Source organism: Chionomys nivalis, chromosome 14 (assembly GCF_950005125.1).
Source record: "Chionomys nivalis chromosome 14, mChiNiv1.1, whole genome shotgun sequence".
Classification (NCBI taxonomy): Eukaryota; Metazoa; Chordata; class Mammalia; order Rodentia; family Cricetidae; genus Chionomys; species Chionomys nivalis.
Window position 1 is genome coordinate 10,227,449 of NC_080099.1, and position 17,248 is coordinate 10,244,696.

The window sequence follows — 17,248 nt, forward strand, 5'->3', positions numbered from 1 at the left end:
CCCTGTCACACAGCTCCACCATACTTACCTGTCCAGACTAAGTCATTCCTGTCCACCAAGCCTCCCAGAGTATCAGCTCTTTGTCTTGTGAGACAGAGTCTCACTATATAGTCGAGACTGGCCTCAAACTCAAGGGCTGGAGAAATGGCTCTGCAGTTAAGAACATTTGTCCCCCTTCTAGAAGACTAAGATCTGATTCCCAGAACCCACATGGTCATTTACAGCTGCCTTTAACTACAGTCCCAGGGGATCTGATGCACTCTTCTAACCTCTGTGGGCACTGAATACACACGGCACACAGACATACATGCAAGTGACCCATACACAAAAGACAGAAATACATCTAGCTTTTAAACTATGTTCACTTAGTGTCTGAATACAGTATTCTCTGACTGACCCTGAAGACCAACTAGCCTATGGGATTCTTTTGCGAGGATCTGCCTCTAGCCTTTTCATAACTCTCCACAAAATACTGCTACCTATAGAAGGGTAGCTGCAGCCAGGCCTCGTTGGGCTGAATGCAACACCCTGTTAGACACACAGTGGACAAGATACTGGCTGAGGTTGCTGTGGGCAAAAACTGTTCCATATCTGGCTCTCACCCACCCAGGGGCCAGAAAGTTCTCACTCTACCTGGCCCTGCTCGAATTTGTTGGACTTGTCTGATTTCTTCAGAGGCCGCTCCCCTGTGTCCCCATATTCCTCTCCGTAGATGGTCAGGTAGACGTTGGCATCAGTGCCAGCCTTGGGCACATTCCCTGTGATCACCTGGACCTCGTAGGTGTTGGCTGGAGACACAGAAAAATGCAGCGTTGAGAACACCGGGGTCACAAGATAGAGTAGTGTCCAGGTCCTTGGATCCAGGTAGACCCTGGAAGCAGGAAGGTCCCACTGCTATGGCTATACCAGCTTACTCTCCTCCCACCCAATGTTTGCATTTGCCATGAAATTCACAGCCATTGGGTCTCAGCAACCTTCTTACTTTACCCCCATATTCAGCTCTATCAAGATGTGTGACGAGTCCCTCCCAAAGCCAGTGTTTCCCCTTGAAGGGACAGGTCAAGGGTAGTGTTCAGCTCCAAACAGGCGGGTCAATGGTCACTTTCCATGTGCAAGTCAGGAGAGGTATTTATGGACCACAGTGGGATTCCACCTACTTAGTCTCTACCTGAGGGATACCAAGTCACCCTGCCCCCTCCCTGGTCCCTTTAGGAGAAATATCCCCCCCCCCCAACTTTTTTTTCCAGGCTTACGCTCAGGACCAGGCCGACCGGCTGGGACCAATTCCACGACAAGTTCATTGTCCTCCTTGCCACGGGCCAGCCAGCGGTTGACTTCGAACTTGTACTGTTGGATCACCTCCTGCATCCCGGGCCCAAACTCCTCCTCTTCCTCCTCCTCCTCCTCCGTCTCTTCTTCTTCTTCCTCTTCTGACGAGGACTCTTCTGAAGAGGACTCTTCTTCCTCGTCGCCCTCATCCTCCTCATCACTTCCTTTCTTCCTCTTCTTCTTCTTCTTCCTCTGTAGCTTAGCCTTCAGCCTTTCCTTCTTCAGCAACTGCCGCAGCTTGTCCTTCTCCTTCTTCTTCCGGGCTTCCTCCTCCGGTGTCAGGTTTGCTTCCTGCACCACCAAGTGCCTCAGCCACACGGTGTCCACGAACCAGCTGGGCCCAAAGCCCTCGCCGGTGTGTCCCAGTCGGATCTTGTAGATTTCACCCACATCTGCCGCTTCCAGCTGTGCAAAGTGCAGGGCAGTGGCTGACATGGCCCCTGCCATCCTCCCAGCCTCCCACAGTGCTGAGCTGCCCTGCAGAAAGGTCTGGGCCCCTACACAGAAGTTTGAAAGTTCCTGCTCCCCCACTGTGCCTGGCCCTTCCCCAGGTTTAAGAAAACACATTTCTTTCTATTCCTGTGGCATTAATCTCCCTGTTCTTTCGTCCCTACTCTTCCTTCTATGTCTTGGTTCATACAACTCCCTCACAACGCCAGCACTTCTGTTGGTGCCTTCTCACCTCCAACTTCAACCTATTCACAATCCTGGGCCTCCTTATTACCCTAAACACACACAGACGAGTTTGGAGGCTGTGGCACACACCTTTAATCCCAGCACCCAAGAGGCAGAGGCAGGAGAGTTCTGTGAGTTGGAGGCTAGCCTGGTCTTCAGAATGTATTTAGGAGAGCCAGGGCTACACAGAGAAACCCTGCCTGGAAAAACAAAAACAACCTAACAAACAAAATACCACAGACAGAGCCTTCATGTGGTTACTATTAGGAAGATACATTTAGCAATAAACAAAGAAACATGTTTCTCTTTTGTAACATTTCAAATAAACAAAATCCTCAAACATTCTCTCCAAGGTTTCCAACCTTCCCAGTCCCACAACCTTAGCTTACCAGACCCTTGAGCTCAAATGGGGCCCAGAATGCAGTTGTCCCTGGTCCTATCCTGCCATGGAGGTGCTCCAGAGCTGTGCTGTGGTTTGAATATGAAATGACCCCCACAGGTCCCTGTGTCTGAACACCCAGTCTCAGGAGGGTGGCCCTGTTTTGAAAGTTGTGAACCCTTTAGAGGCCCTGTTGAAAGGGCTGAGTCACTAGGAATGGACCTCACGGTCTTAGAGCTCAGCCACATTCCTGCTGCTCTCTACTTTGTCCCTGTAGATGCGATGTGACCAGCCGCCTCGATCCTCACCATGCCTTCCTCATCACGACGGACCCCATCATTCTCAACCATAAACTGAAACAAACACTCTTATCCTCACGCTGATTTTTCCAGTATTTTGTTACAGTAATGAAAAAAGAAATTAATACAAGCCTTGGGCTCCTTTTAAGGACAAAGACCACCCTTTGAAGTCTCTCCCCAGGGCTGAGGGCACAGTGGCTCAGCCTCAGATCCATTTCACTCTGTCATGAATTCCACAGTCTCAGGAAGAGGGAACTGGGGTTCAGATTTTGAGGGGAGCACAACACTAAGTGTGTTTGGCTCTCCTGAGTGCCTTTAGATCTAGTCCATCTTCACACTCAACTCTTTTCAAAGTCTAGTCCCACCAGTCACCCCATTTGAGCGCCAGCGATCTGAGGCCCAAGGCTGTCGGAGTCATGCACTTTAATGCCAGGCCCAGATGAGAACACGGCTCTCCAGACTTCACGTTCAGGAAATCACAGTTGCCGGGCGGTGGTGGCGCACGCCTTTAATCCCAGCACTCGGGAGGCAGAGGCAGGCGGATCTCTGTGAGTTCGAGACCAGCCTGGTCTACAAGAGCTAGTTCCAGGACAGGGTCCAAAACCACAGAGAAACCCTGTCTTGAAAAACCAAAAAAAAAAAAAGGAAACCACAGTGGAGCTAACCCACCTTTGTCAGGAAATCATCAAGCAAGATGGTGACTAGGGCCTAGGCAAAGCAGAATTTCTCCTTGTTATTCAGGGGATAGGAACTATAATCCAGTGGCTCAGTTACATTTCTGACTGTGTATCTGACCCTGGCTCTTTTCACTGCCATGGGGACTGTGAAGCCAACCAGGCAGTAATGACAAACTGGTGTTACTAACGAGGAAGCCAAGGAGGTCCCAACAGGTCAAATATGTAGGCTTGGGCTTGTCAGCAGTGTAGGAGGACATATGAGCCCATGTGGTGTAGGAGCTCCTTCTGTTTGTGTGTTGCTGTCATTGGACAATGAATAAAGAAACTGCCTTGGCCTAGTTGATAGAGCAGAACTTAGGTAGGCAGAGTAGACAGAATAGAATGCTGGGAAGAAGGGCAGAGTGGCCAGACACCATGGATCTCCTGCCTGAGATGGGCTCTGGTTAGAGTCTTGCTAGTAAGCCACGGTCACGGGGCGATACACAGATTAACAGAAATGGGTTAAATTAAGATGTAAGAGTTAGCCAATTAGAAGTTAGAGCTAATGGGCCAGGCAGTGTTTAAATGAATACAGTTTCTGTGTGATTATTTCGGGTGTAAGCTAACTGGGCGGCCAGGATGACAAGCAGCCCACTCATCCTGTTACACCATGAAGGCCTAAACCTGTAGTGTTCTAGACATTCATGACGCTGGCTGTCCCCAACTCAGGACCTTTCCTGGGCGTTGGAGAAAGCTCTTCATTGAAGACCAAGGTGTTTGAGGTCGAGGTCAACCATGGAACACCAGCATGAACGTGCTTCCTCTACACACATGTCTGCAGATACACATGCATGTGCTTGTATGTATACATACGTACATACACAAATGCTTTCATATCCAGCATAAAACACCCAGTGGCCTCTGCATCCTCCCTGTTACCAGCAATGTGCTCACGTTGACATCATTTTCTCCTTCTAGTCAAAACCTTGCAATGTGGAGAGAGGAAGCTCAAGGACATTAAAAACTCATTAGTAAACTCTGCCACCTCCCAGGAGCCTACCTGAGAAATACGGACGTGTCACCAGCCTGGGAGAAGCTCAGAGTCAGAGCCATAGACAGGGAGTAGGTGGAGGAACCAAGTTCTGGTGAAATAAGAACTAGCCACTGCAGGCAATGTATCAGGAATCCCTGACTGAACTTCCATGAGAAAATTATCTCCGAGAACACACCCTCTCCCAAAGGCTGGAGTGCTTTGGGGTGTGGATGAGGTAGTACTTTTCCTCAAAGATCAGCAAGTAACACAAGTACAAGACCAGGAAGGACCCCAAACTCAGGTCTAAGAAACGAGTTACCATTCATGGGCACGAGATGAACCATGGATGCGTACCCACATTTTCTCCTTCCCAGTTCAAGCCTCTACACTCAGCTCATTGCTTCCAGGAGTCCCCCAGGAACCCAAGGGAATTTTAGTTCAACCTGTCCTCCAGGTAACACCTTCCATTCAGCTGGAGGGAGGCAGCCTGTTCTCCAGTGGCTGTACCCAGGGCACTGCCACAGTGACTGCCAGTCTCTGTTGGCACCCTCACTCTCACACACCTGGAATATGTCCTTGGATGCTCGATCAAAAACTTTGGAGCGGCTGGAGAGGAAGAGTACTTCGGTCTTGCCTTCTTCACCATAGATCTGCACATAGACTCGAGAAGTGGTGCCTGCACCGCCTACATCCCCCGTCCAGACCTCAATCTCATAGTGGACCACTAGGTGGACACATATGGGAGAAATGGAGTATTTAGTAAGAGCAGCAAACATTTCCCCAGCCCCTCCCACCTGCGCTTCCCAAGTCCATCCCATGTGCCTAGTCCTTTACAGACATCATCTTGTGCAACCTCCCCGGTATGATGAGCCAGCATTTTGCAGATGGACAAGTTTAGGCTTAGAGGAATTGAGTAGGCTGTGAAAAGGGCAAACCTGTACAACCGTCTGTTACATCACATCATCCACTGCAGCACATTGTCCTTGGAGGCCAGGAGCGAGGGGGACCCCGCAATGGCTGGCGCTCTCTACTATCCGCCTGCCTGCTGTAGTTTGAATGCTTGCACCCGCTAAGACTCACACTGAAATCTAGTTGTGATTATGAGTTGTAGAAGCTTAAGAAGCGATCAGGCCTTCTGGCTGAGATTGGGTGTGTCCCATCTTTCTCTGTCCCTATCTGACGTGACAGAAGGCATCAAGAGGACTCCATCACCTGATGCCAGCACATTAGTACTGAGCTTCCAGGGTACAGAGCTGTAAACCAATTAGTTTGTGTTCATCCCACGTTATATAGTCTATAATATATAGAGTACTGCTACCATACTATTGTAATACTACATTGTAGCAACAAAAATTAAATTAATTTTTTAATTTAATTTGTGGTATCTGCCTTCTGATACTAGCCAGATACCACGGGGCAGGAAAAGCAAAAGCTGCATTTATTTTCCTTCATTTCAAGAAAGACAAGAGGTTGGGATGACAGCGCTCATTTAAATATAAGCGCCTTTCAGAATACATCAGCACGTGGTCCTGCACAAAAAAGCTGTGCATATTTTGAAATGATATTTATCAAGGTATTAGAGGGTGGCGGAAACATGTTATTGGTAGGTAGCAGTAGCAGGCACTGCAGAGTAGATGTGTCTTCCTAAGGAACTGTGGTACCACGAGTCCATTGATTTGAGTACTCTAGGACTTGGTAGAAAAGAATATCGGGATTTCTTTTCAGGTAAAGTTAGGTGTGTGTGTGTGTGTGGAGTGTCATCCTCTATCTCTCTCTACCTTCATTTTTTGGGACTGGGCCTGTCACAGAAATTTGAGCTTATCAACTTAGCCTTGACTCCCTGGCCAGTAAACTCCAGGGTCCACTCATCTCCTCTCTCTCTGACCCACTCGGCACTAGGACTGCAGATGCGCACACCACACCTCTCTCCTCAGTAAGTGCTGGGGACCCTAGCCCAGCTGGCCCTCATTGCTCAGCAAGCCCTTCTCGTTCTGCTGAAGGAGTGAGGGCTCACATCATGGTCCTTGGAAGACAGGGCCAGGGCCATTCTGGCCTTTAGTTTCTCAGAAGAAGCTCCTCACCAAGCCTGTCTGCTCACCCTCCCCTCTGACCCTGCTCCATCCAGCCTAGAGTTCTTGCTTCCCTATAAGGCAATCTGCTTACTCCCTCACAAGTACATGACTTTGGTCTGTTTTGTTAACAGCGACCTTCACAAAGACCAAGGTAGGACTGGCTAGAGAAACCTCAATATACATTTAAAATGAAAAGTCCGACTCCTCAGCTAGCTTTCCTAAAGAAAGATGTAAGCTATGCCATAAATTTTGCCACAGGGTTGAGAATATACATTTCCCCCCTTTTTCTATATTTCTATATTTCTCCAAGATCCTCATTTTTGCCATCTGTGAAATGGGCCCTTGTTCCCTTCCAGATCCACAGTACTAGAGGCAACAAGAACCCCCTACTTCCACCCCCACCCCTGTGTCTCTCTTCCACACCACAAGGAGATAAGACCCAGTCACCACATGGCCTGTCTTCCTTCCTTTGGCCCTTCCTTCCTCTGATTCCATTATTCCTCCTCCCTCATTGAACCAGGGAATGCTGAGATGCCACGGGCCCACACAGCCTCTTCCGTACATTTCTGAATCTCCACGACCTCGCTGGGGTAAAGCTCCACCTCCAGACGCCCATCTGCCTGGTTCTTATCCAGCCAGCGGTTGGCAGGGAAAGTGTACTGCTTGCCTTGGCGGGGCACACGGATCTGGACACTGCCCAGGAACCAGCCTGCATGCATGCCTGTGCTGTCGTGCCCGATCACCAGCCTGTTGATCTGGAAGGAAACTCCAGAAGGGTGTGTGAACAGCGGTGTGCAGGAATATTCAAGCAAGCCTCCACCTCCAGCTCTGTGAAAAATCTCTCCCCAACTGGGACCTCTGGTGCCTTGGGAGAGGCTCTGATCTGGCCTGTCCTGGCAATCAGGAACCGCTACCCAGGTGATCCTTTCCTGCCCAGAGGCTCCACCCCCTTCTCCTCAGCCAACTCAATTTCAAGGTCAGTTGTAAGAAGCAAGTAGGGTGTAGCGCTGGCAAGAACTGTGGAATCTGTTAGGTCCTTCAAAATGAGACTGTGGCTACAGGAGCAGTGAACTGCTCGGCACATCTAACAGCTGCTGCTGCTTTACTTTGGTTTGATTTGAAGTATTGCAGTGTTGTGCACATTTCTGCACTGCTTCCTTGTCATTTCCTTCCTGTAGGGTGACAGAATTTTCCGACAACCTCTCCCGACTCTCGGTGGTTCTGTATCTAACCCACCTCTTACTCTTGGACCCAAGGACCATTGTTCTCCGTCCATTAACTGTCTATAGTCACTTGTGATACGGCCACATCTTTGAGAGCTCAGATGGCCCCATCCTCATTCTTAGGTGCTTTTGGTTTCTTGGGGATTAACAGTTCTTGTTGTTGTGGGAATGCTGTGTACAGGTTAATTTACACGTTAGATGGGATTAGCAGATGGCCTCCAAGGACCCTTCTAGCCCTGACTTTTTCTCTGTAATGGTTTGGGGTGGAGGGTAACACTACCTATTCCTGGTGCCCCAAGTCCACATTTAGAACATCACCCGCCCAAGCCCTGGCTTTTGCTTTCACACATACTAAGGGCCCCTTTGCAGCTGTTGATGAAATGCTGTCACAGCTGCCACAGTTTAGTCTATGGATCACGGGCCCCTGAGAATGCTGGGAGAAAACCAGCTCAGTTTATAAAGCCTGGGAGTTATAAAGTAACTCTGAATGCCCGACTAGGCAGAGGAGTGTGCCAGTGTTTCTCTGTGCTGCTGGGACTGCTGCAGTTCCAAGGAGAGAATAAAGAAGAGTTATGACAAGGACAGTTGTCTGTTGTCTGACATGACTGGAAGCTCCCAAAAGACAAGGGCTGTCACTCACTTCTACATCCCTTTGGACAGGAGGTGGAGCAATTGTTTAGCAGTATATACTGAGCCCTGACTATAAGTGTGTGGGTATTCTTTACATAGTCAATACTAATAATAATCCCCATGGCATCTCCATTATTGGGAATGAGAAAAACCGATGAAGACAAGGTTAAATAACTTGCTCATGGCAAGTCAGTGGAAATGGTGGGCTCCCAAGCTCTTGGCCACACTATTCACTGAGGGAGTTTCACCAACATGAGAAGTCTCCGTGGCTTTCTACTGTCAATCCCCTCCCCACTCCCATCAGACACCCAAAAATCCTTCAGTAAAGGGAACCAAATTGTCATTTCACAATTATTGATTTGACTTAAAATGTAAATACGTTAAGTTCATTAACCCCAAGGGGTAAATGACTGCCCCAAGATCCTTCCCTAGAGTGCAGACTGACGAGGTTGCAAAGGACCTGCCTCACCCCAGGGCTCATCATGGGGGCACTTGGAGAAGCACACTCAGATCTGGAATTGGGAAACATTGTCATCCCTTCGCTTTCGTTCTCCCTCCTCTTTTTTCCCTCCCTGAATCCAGTGTCCCCTTCTCCAGCACCTATGCTCCGTCTATAATCCCCAGAACACAGGTAAACATGTTGGGGGTAAAGTTACTAAAAATGTGTATTACAGCCTCAAAGATGTTCTAAAAGGGTAATTGCATATTTATCTGCAGCTGCTCTGGCCCTGGGAGAAACTAAATGCCTCACTAGTAACCTCTAAGTGGGCAGTTCTTTTCCTTCAAAATGGGCTCACCCACGTGCACATCAGTGCAGACGTGAACATGACTGTGAACACGTGTGGGCCAATGTAGGAACATGGAGAGACAATGTCACCTGATTCTGGGACAGATACTTACAGTTCCAATGTTCAGGGTCTCCAGTGTGAATTCATCCACTCGGCCACGTTCAAAGTAGTCTTTGAGGTTGTTGTCGGAGACAAGCAGAACTTGCTTGATGGTGTCAGATTTCTCCCCATAGAGCTTAATGTACACCTTAGAATCTGTGCTGGCCCCGGAGACGTTCCCGGTCTTCACACTGATGTGATAGCGAAAGTCTAAGCATGCCAAGCAGAGAGAGACAGGAGGTTAGCGCCGGTTGTACAACAAGGAGCGAGGTGTTGGAAAGAAGGGACAACCTTCAGTCAGGGAAGACCCAGGCTAGGAGTCAGGACACTGGAGCCTGGAGTCTCGGTCCTACAACTGGTAGCAGGGGCTCCCTCCGTCTCTGTGGAGCCCCTCCCTCCGTCTCTGTGGAGCCCCTCCCTCTGTCTCTGTGGAGCCCCTCCCTCCGTCTCTGTGGAGCCCCTCCCTCCGTCTCTGTGGAGCCCCCTCATCTATAAAACCAGGGCCCTGCCTCTTCCTGTTCTGTAAGAGGTGAAGGTGCTGAGAGTAGTAAGTTTTAAACAAAAACACCCACACTCCAGAGACTCAAAGCATCCCCAGAAATCCACTATCCAGCTTCTGATGGGCAAAGGCACCAGAATATCTCAATACTTACAACATTGGGCACACATTCTATGCTATTATCGCTAAGTACTCTGCTCCCAACCTTACAAGCAAGGGATGTAGAGCTCAGAAGGTCAGGTGCCTGCCACGAGATGGTGACAATAAAGTCACTATCCAGGAACAAATTCTTGGTGTGTATTTAAGGCTGCTCCCTCCCCTAATAGGATATCTTGCAACACTATCCCATTTTATCTCCCAGAAATCTCTGCACCAGCCTGTGTGCAGGGATAAAGAACACCAGGGAGCAGGATAAGTTGTGGGAGAACAGCAACCAAGCTTTAGTTGTCCAGGCAGGATCCATGGTGTGTGTCTTAGGCAAAGAAGAGAGAGTTCAAGACCTGTCACTCATTGCTCCTTCAGGGTTTCCCTACTGGAACATAGTCTGGAGAAAGTAAGCCGAGGCCCTGTGCCTGGGGCCATCTGCAGCCACCTCTCAGCTCGGCTCTATGGGCATTGGGAGAAACAGACCACTTTGCTGCTTAAAGACACAGCAGGAACCGGAAGCCTTCTTCTCCAACTGGGAGAGCAGAAGGGTGGGTTCTCTACGTGGTGAAATGAGAGCCTGCTGGGGTGGGAAGAGCAGCAATCTAAGGCAGAGACGTTCTGGGGACTGATCCCAGTTCCATCAGCAACTGCAGGCCTGAGTGTCCCCTTATAAACGTGGGTGACTTCTCTTGAGCTCCTTCCCAGTGCTTAGGCTCTGTGATAGTGGGCGCTACACTAGACATTCTGGTTCAACTGAGTGATCTGACCTTAGAAAAGGTAAGTAGTAGTGTCTACATCTTCTAGGCCTTGGTTTCCCCATCTGACAAAAGGACAACGTTAGCTCTGCCTCTTTTCGGTATCGCAGGGCTCAGATGAGTGACACCCGGGAAACACGGAGTGTTGCATTGTTGGGCTCTGGGGGTGTCTGGAGGTGTGTCTCTTTTACACATTATCCAAAGCACATGCTCAAACGGCAGCATCTGAGCATGTATCACTAGTAAGGGATACTCCAGGGCTCCAGGACAATGCTCAGCAGTTTAAAAGTCCTTATTCAACAGGTCCTTCAAATGCATTTCTGCTCACAAAGCAGGGGTCCCTGGGCTTGGTGCCATTGGCTGGTTTTATTGCTCTTACCACTCTGTTAACCCATATTCAGCGCCTAACACCAGGACCAGGTTTGGACTGGACGTTCAAGCACAGACACGTGAGAAGTTTCCAGACCTCCAGCAATGCCATTTTTCTCCACCACCCTATGCTGCTTTCATGAAATAAAGTGAAGAAGGTGTGTGTCTTTGAAGGTCTAGGTCCTGTTTCGCTGAGGAAAGGCAACTGTCATGCCCAGGGAACACCCATCACCTGGCCATTGGGACAACTCACTCTTGAGCGTGGCATTGCTGTCACTGGGTAGCAACTCTCGGACCAGCTGTCCATCATCCTTATCCTTATCCAGCCACCTTGAGAGAAATGGGGTGGGGTGTTAGTTCTTTGAGTAGAATAGGCAGACACCCCAACCACCACAGCCCCCATGCTGAGTCACCAGGAGGCCCAGAGTTTTGAGTTCAGCTGAAGAAAGCGGGTCTTTGAGATCTCCTAGCAAAGTATTCCAACCCAGACCAGAGGAAAACTTTCTGGAGAAGGCTGACTGCTGGCTGAGATTGGAAAGGTGATACGATGTGGGCCAGGAAAAGAGAGAGGAGCCTTCCAAAGGAAAGGCATATGCTGGGATGGATGGAGTTCCTGAAAGGCCCATGAAAACAGAGTACAGCAAGTGAGAGACAGGGCTGCTGCTTAGTGAGGATGAACAAGGACAGAGCACAGGAGAGAGCAAAGAAAGAGGACACTGGGACAGTACAGCTCAGGCTGCTGTAGCCGAGAGTATGATCAAGAAGATGGGTAGGCCAAATGAGGTGGGGCTGGACAAAGGAAGAGCTGTAAGGATTTACAGAAAGGGGAAGGACCCATGGTGAAGAAGTTGAACTGGAATCTTCAAAGACGATGAGATTTGACCTCAGGAAAAGGTAAGTCCATGGTTTTCAGGGCTCAGAGTTGATCTCTATGACTCAAGATGTCATGCTGAGCAGTGGCTCCAGTCCTCTGTTGGCTGTCCCCCAGAGGAAGACATGGGGAATATCGCCAAGCCTGCGAAACAAGCCTATCGTGCAAGCGTGAGTTGTGTATGCTCCATAGGCAGGCTAGTAACCCAGGGCCAATCACCGTTCTCTGGGATCTGGCTTCTTAAACAGTGGAGCATGAACTAGAGAGAGCCGTGGAGCTGAATGTGGGAACTGTGGAATTCAGGCAGCAGTAAAGAGGTTCTGGTGCGCAACAATCCAAACTTACTTAGAGAAACAAAGTAAATCCCAGGTGGCCATGCCTGCCTGTGCTGTGGGTGACTTCACTTGGCTCCGAGAACCATGCTTTTTCCTGCACGTGTCGTCACATGTAACACTAATGTAACACGATGTTCTTTGGCCCTGATTCAAGACTGTTCGTTTGTTATGTTATGAATTACAGTGTTTTTACATTGTACATACAATTTTTCTGCTCTTATAGAAATACAAAATATCATTATGGAACTCAAAGACCTTTAATGTTTTCCTACCCCATTCCTCAGGAAATGTCAAGCTAGTATATCTCTGTATTTTATTGTGTTAGAATATTTCGTTTTTTATAATTGCTTGAATTTCTGGCTTGAGTTTGATTTAAAAGATTATCAAATAAATGTTGCCTTGGGATTAAAATAGAATCTCCAACAATTTCTAAAATGATCCTAAACATCCTTCTGCCATTTTCTACTATCTATTCATGCAAAGCAGAGTCATCATTATTGACAGTTAGGAAATTAAGATATTCAATATGGAGCAGAGGTGGGAAGGGACTTGGTCCTGCCTCAAGTTGGTGTGCTAGACTTTGTTGACTCCCCAAAGATGACCTTACCATCCTGTGAGGAGTGGATGGGGGGTGGGAAGAGGGGAAATGGGGGGCAGGAGAAGGAGTGAGAGGAAGAACTAGGGTTGGTATATAAAATGAAAAGTCAGTATTTTTAATAAAAAAAAATCAAGATATCGGTCAATTCTGAAAAATATTGAAGGCACTCTACATCCTGCAGAATCAAATGTTCAGCTGATATTTAACTTTTTTTTTGTAAAATCAGTAAATATAGGCACCTCATTAGCAAAATAGTTAATTAATTAAAAATAATTAATTAAAATAACTAATTAATTTTTTATTTTTGTCTCTAATAAATGGTAAAATTATTTGTATAACAAAAAGTCATCTTATAATAGATTTCTTTATGATTTATTATCCATAAATGTTTACTTCGTATAGCTATATTATTGACCTAGACACCCAGGATCATATACAAGCTTTTGACCTAGACACCCAGGATCATATACAAGCTTTTGACCTAGACACCCAGGATCATATACAAGCTTTTGACCTAGACACCCAGGATCATATACAAGCTTTTGACCTAGACACCCAGGATCATATACAAGCTTTTGACCTAGACACCCAGGATCATATACAAGCTTTTGACCTAGACACCCAGGATCATATACAAGCTTTTGACCTAGACACCTAGGATCATATACAAGCTTTTGACCTAGACACCCAGGATCATATACAAGCTTTTGACCTAGACACCTAGGATCATATACAAGCTTTTGACCTAGACACCCAGGATCATATACAAGCTTTTGACCTAGACACCTAGGATCATATACAAGCTTTTGACCTAGACACCCAGGATCATACACAAGCTTTTGACCTAGACACCCAGGATCATATACAAGCTTTTGACCTAGACACCCAGGATCATATACAAGCTTTTGACCTAGACACCCAGGATCATACACAAGCTTTTGACCTAGACACCCAGGATCATATACAAGCTTTTGACCTAGACACCCAGGATCATATACAAGCTTTTGACCTAGACACCCAGGATCATATACAAGCTTCTTGCGCAAAATAGGGCCACTAGAGGAAAAACTTCAAAAGCTTTGTGTCAGAGAAATGCAGAGACCAAGATGTTTTTGTCTTGGCCACATGTCTCCCTTTTTATGGCTTGGTGTTTCTCTTTAAAACCCATTCCTTCTCGCCCCTGAGAGGGCAGAGCTTCCTAAGCCTGTGATGATATAATATTCAATATTATAATAAGAAATATGTCTTCCATTCTAGGAGACTGGAACTTTTGCTGGTCCTCACAGGCAGGGTTGACAATACACCCTGAGGTCTCTTGAGACTGTGGTACTATTGTGTACAGTCTGTTTGCTTAACTTACCTTTAAGAAAACAATATAACAACCAACCTTAACTGCCTTGGATTCCCCATTAGCTTGTACAACCTAAGCTATGCATAGCTGTAATCTTAAATTATCAGTTCTTCCATGCCACTGGCCCAAGAGTAATATATGTGTGTTTATATGTAAGTATGTTTGGTAATTATTTCCTGGAAATAGAAAATGGGCTGAGAGCCGCCTTATAAAATGAATATCCACCATAAACACCGGAAGTGACATTTGGATATAGTGTTTGCTTGTAATCTGGGTCAGCTGGGATAAATGACTTAATCCTTGTTCAACTCTATATCCCTCATCCCTTCCCCGATGTGATGCTTTCTGTGCTGTTCAGTAAAGAGAGAGCAAAGCCCTTTGCTAGGGACATGAAGACACAGAGCCAGGAACAGACAAGTTCACAAGTATCCAGGCAGGTGCAGATTCAGACTCACACAGCAGACAGGGACCACAGAGACCCCGGGAGGGAGAAGTAAAGAATTCAAGCTGGGCTCTCTCTAGGTTAAATTACACAAGCATAAGCCTTTCATTTTATTTTTCTTGGTGTTACAGCTATGCATTATTGGTGACTTGAGTTTGTCATTAATGCAGTCAAAGCAACACAAGCCTATAAAGGAAGCCATAAAGAAATCAAGGCACCACCTCCTCCCTGCCCCTTCTGACACAGGGCTCAGGGCTCCTGAATCCCTTCCCAGAGCCAATGAGACAACACCATGCTCTTCTCATCTCTTCTTACTTATTTTAAACCCAGATCCCAAGGGCTCCCACTCCCCGGGGATCGTGTTTTCAGTTTGTATTAGCCAACACTAAAACGCTGTTCACTTATGTAGGCTTTAGGGCTGTGGTTCAGAACACCAGAGAAGTGAAGCAGAGGCTTCAAGACACGAAGATTCATGATGTCACCCTCGGCATTGGTAACAGAGGGTTTGGGGACTACAGACTACTAGCTACAGTCTCTTAAATCGAGCCATTGGGACTTTCCCTTTCTCTGTCTTGGCAGGATCACTGACAGCGCCGGCTCCGAAGTTACAAGAGCCTGCAGGAGAGATGGCTGGGATGTGCCTGACCACGGATAGAAGCAGATAGGCCACGGCCATCAGAAACTTCCACCTGTTGGTCCATGTCCCCTCCATTTACCTACCCCATCCCCTCCCAAAAGGTGAAAGGAAACCATGACACGTGCTTTGTTGCTTCCCAAACACTTGGATGTATTAATAGACACAGTTTTAAAAATCTATTTCCTTTCAGCTTCAAATGCTCTAACCTAGTTTTACCATGAGGTGTTGCTAAACGGAAGTCAGCATGCTGGTAGCTTCATGACTCTTTCCCTGGCTCTCACAGGAGTGTGCATACCACACACACACACACACACACACATTTAAAATAGCTTAAAACAATTTTGCCCTCCCTACAACGAGAGTCACACAGCTCAGGTGAGGAATGAATCAGGATGTGGGCTCATGCCCCAAGTTACTCTGGCAGTGCCCTCCCCCCACCAGGCATTCATACAGGTGAATGAGAGCCACTGGGGTTTCGTAAAACACTGAGATTGCTCCTCATTGTAGAATGCCTCGATTGGAAACTTGAGGAATCTCCAGGAGCTGCTGGTTGTGCAAAGAATGCTTCAGAAAAATAGTGCAAACGCGCTTCCTCGCTCTTGAGGCAAAGAAATGTGAACAAAGTCAGACACCTTGAAATGGTGTGACCAGGCAAGAAATGTGGTCAGACTGTTCCAACAGAAATCCAGCCAGGTGGTGGTGCACACCTTTAATCTCAACACTCAGGGAGGCAGAGGTGGGCAGACCTCTGTGAGTTCAAACCTAGCCTGGTCTACAGAGAGAGTTCCAGGACATCCAGAGCTACACAGAGAAACCCTGTCTCAAAAAAAAAAAAAAAAAAAAAAAAAAGGAAAAGAATAGAAATGCAACTTGTATCCATATTTCGTTCTGTATCTGACTAGTCCTCTAACAAATCTCTTAAATTCAGAATGTGTCAGCGTTTTTATATTTGTTTTTGTCATTTTGTTTTGTTTGTTTGTTTCTCACAAGAAACACCATCATGTTGGCACTAGGTGTGCACTGGAGTGCCTCCGTCCACCAGGGGTGGGGTAGAACTGTGAGACTCAGGTCAATACACCTCCTGCAAGGCCAGCTCTTTCTCTCATCAACTATTGATCTCAACCACTATTTTTCTTATTGTTCCATGTAATAGGACCGAGTCTTTCTGCAGTACAGCTGGAAGAAAGGAAGACAAAGGGTGCGTGTACCTGAGGCATGGGAACTCGACATTGTCGCTCTCCGGCTGTCCCTCCTCTCTCACCAGCACCCTGTCGAGGTACCAGCCGCTGCCAGAGCCTTTGCCATCATGTCTGATTCTCACCCGCCTCACCTTTCTCATGGTGACAGACTCGATGGTAAACTCGTCGGCCTTTGAGAAAGAAAAGACAGTGGGGTCGTGTAGATAACGTCTCTCCTGAGACCCAGCACCGGCACACTACAGAAGTTCCAAGGCAGAGCTGAAAGGAAGAGCTGTAATTCCTTCATGGGCACACACAAACTACTACAGGGAACAGGAACAGGAAATACAGGCGACCATAGTCTCCTTACCCCTCCCCCAAGTGGACCAAAGCCAACCTACAGCCTCCTGCTCAGAAGGGCTTCACCAACACAACCTTCAAAAGCCCATCCTTCTACTAGATTTTTTTCGCACACCAAGACAAGGGTAAATGGAGGAAGGAAGGGCACAGAATCTACAGATCCCTTCCACCTGTACGTCTCCCAAGCTCACATCCCTAAGCGATGATTCTTTACCGGGCATCTACTTGTGAACCACATCTGAACCTCCATAATCTCCACAGTAGCCAGTCACCGGTAGGCGTCCTTTCCCTCACTTTAGACACGAAGAAAGTGTGGCACAGGAGAGTGTAGTGAGTGGCCTAAGGCTGACTTTCCCTAGACCTGTTTGGTACTTTCTTCACTGCTTCAGACCCCTTTGGCCCAGATTAAACCCATGCGATGGTTGTGGTAGCCTAGGGGCATACCTAATACGTTGCCTTGAGGCTAGCAATAGACTCAGTCCTTTTACAACCATGGACAGGACGGGGAGGGGGAGGAACAAGC

General features: G+C 47.6%; 1 protein-coding gene across 3 annotated transcripts in view; it reads right to left on the reverse strand.

The window, feature by feature from the left end:
- Loxhd1 (lipoxygenase homology PLAT domains 1) overlaps positions 1–17,248 on the reverse strand; it is a 135,991-nt gene that overhangs the window by 62,365 nt on the left and 56,378 nt on the right. For 2 of the 3 annotated variants that reach the window (XM_057788898.1, XM_057788897.1), the window contains exons 14-20: positions 16,396–16,556; positions 11,207–11,283; positions 9,197–9,393; positions 7,006–7,198; positions 4,935–5,095; positions 1,254–1,734; positions 634–788 (exon numbers count right to left, since the gene is read on the reverse strand). In XM_057788898.1, coding sequence (XP_057644881.1) covers positions 634–788; positions 1,254–1,734; positions 4,935–5,095; positions 7,006–7,198; positions 9,197–9,393; positions 11,207–11,283; positions 16,396–16,556 — 1,425 coding nt within the window. The remainder of the gene's footprint in view (positions 1–633; positions 789–1,253; positions 1,735–4,934; positions 5,096–7,005; positions 7,199–9,196; positions 9,394–11,206; positions 11,284–16,395; positions 16,557–17,248) is intronic. The other variant, XM_057788900.1, reaches the window with a different exon arrangement.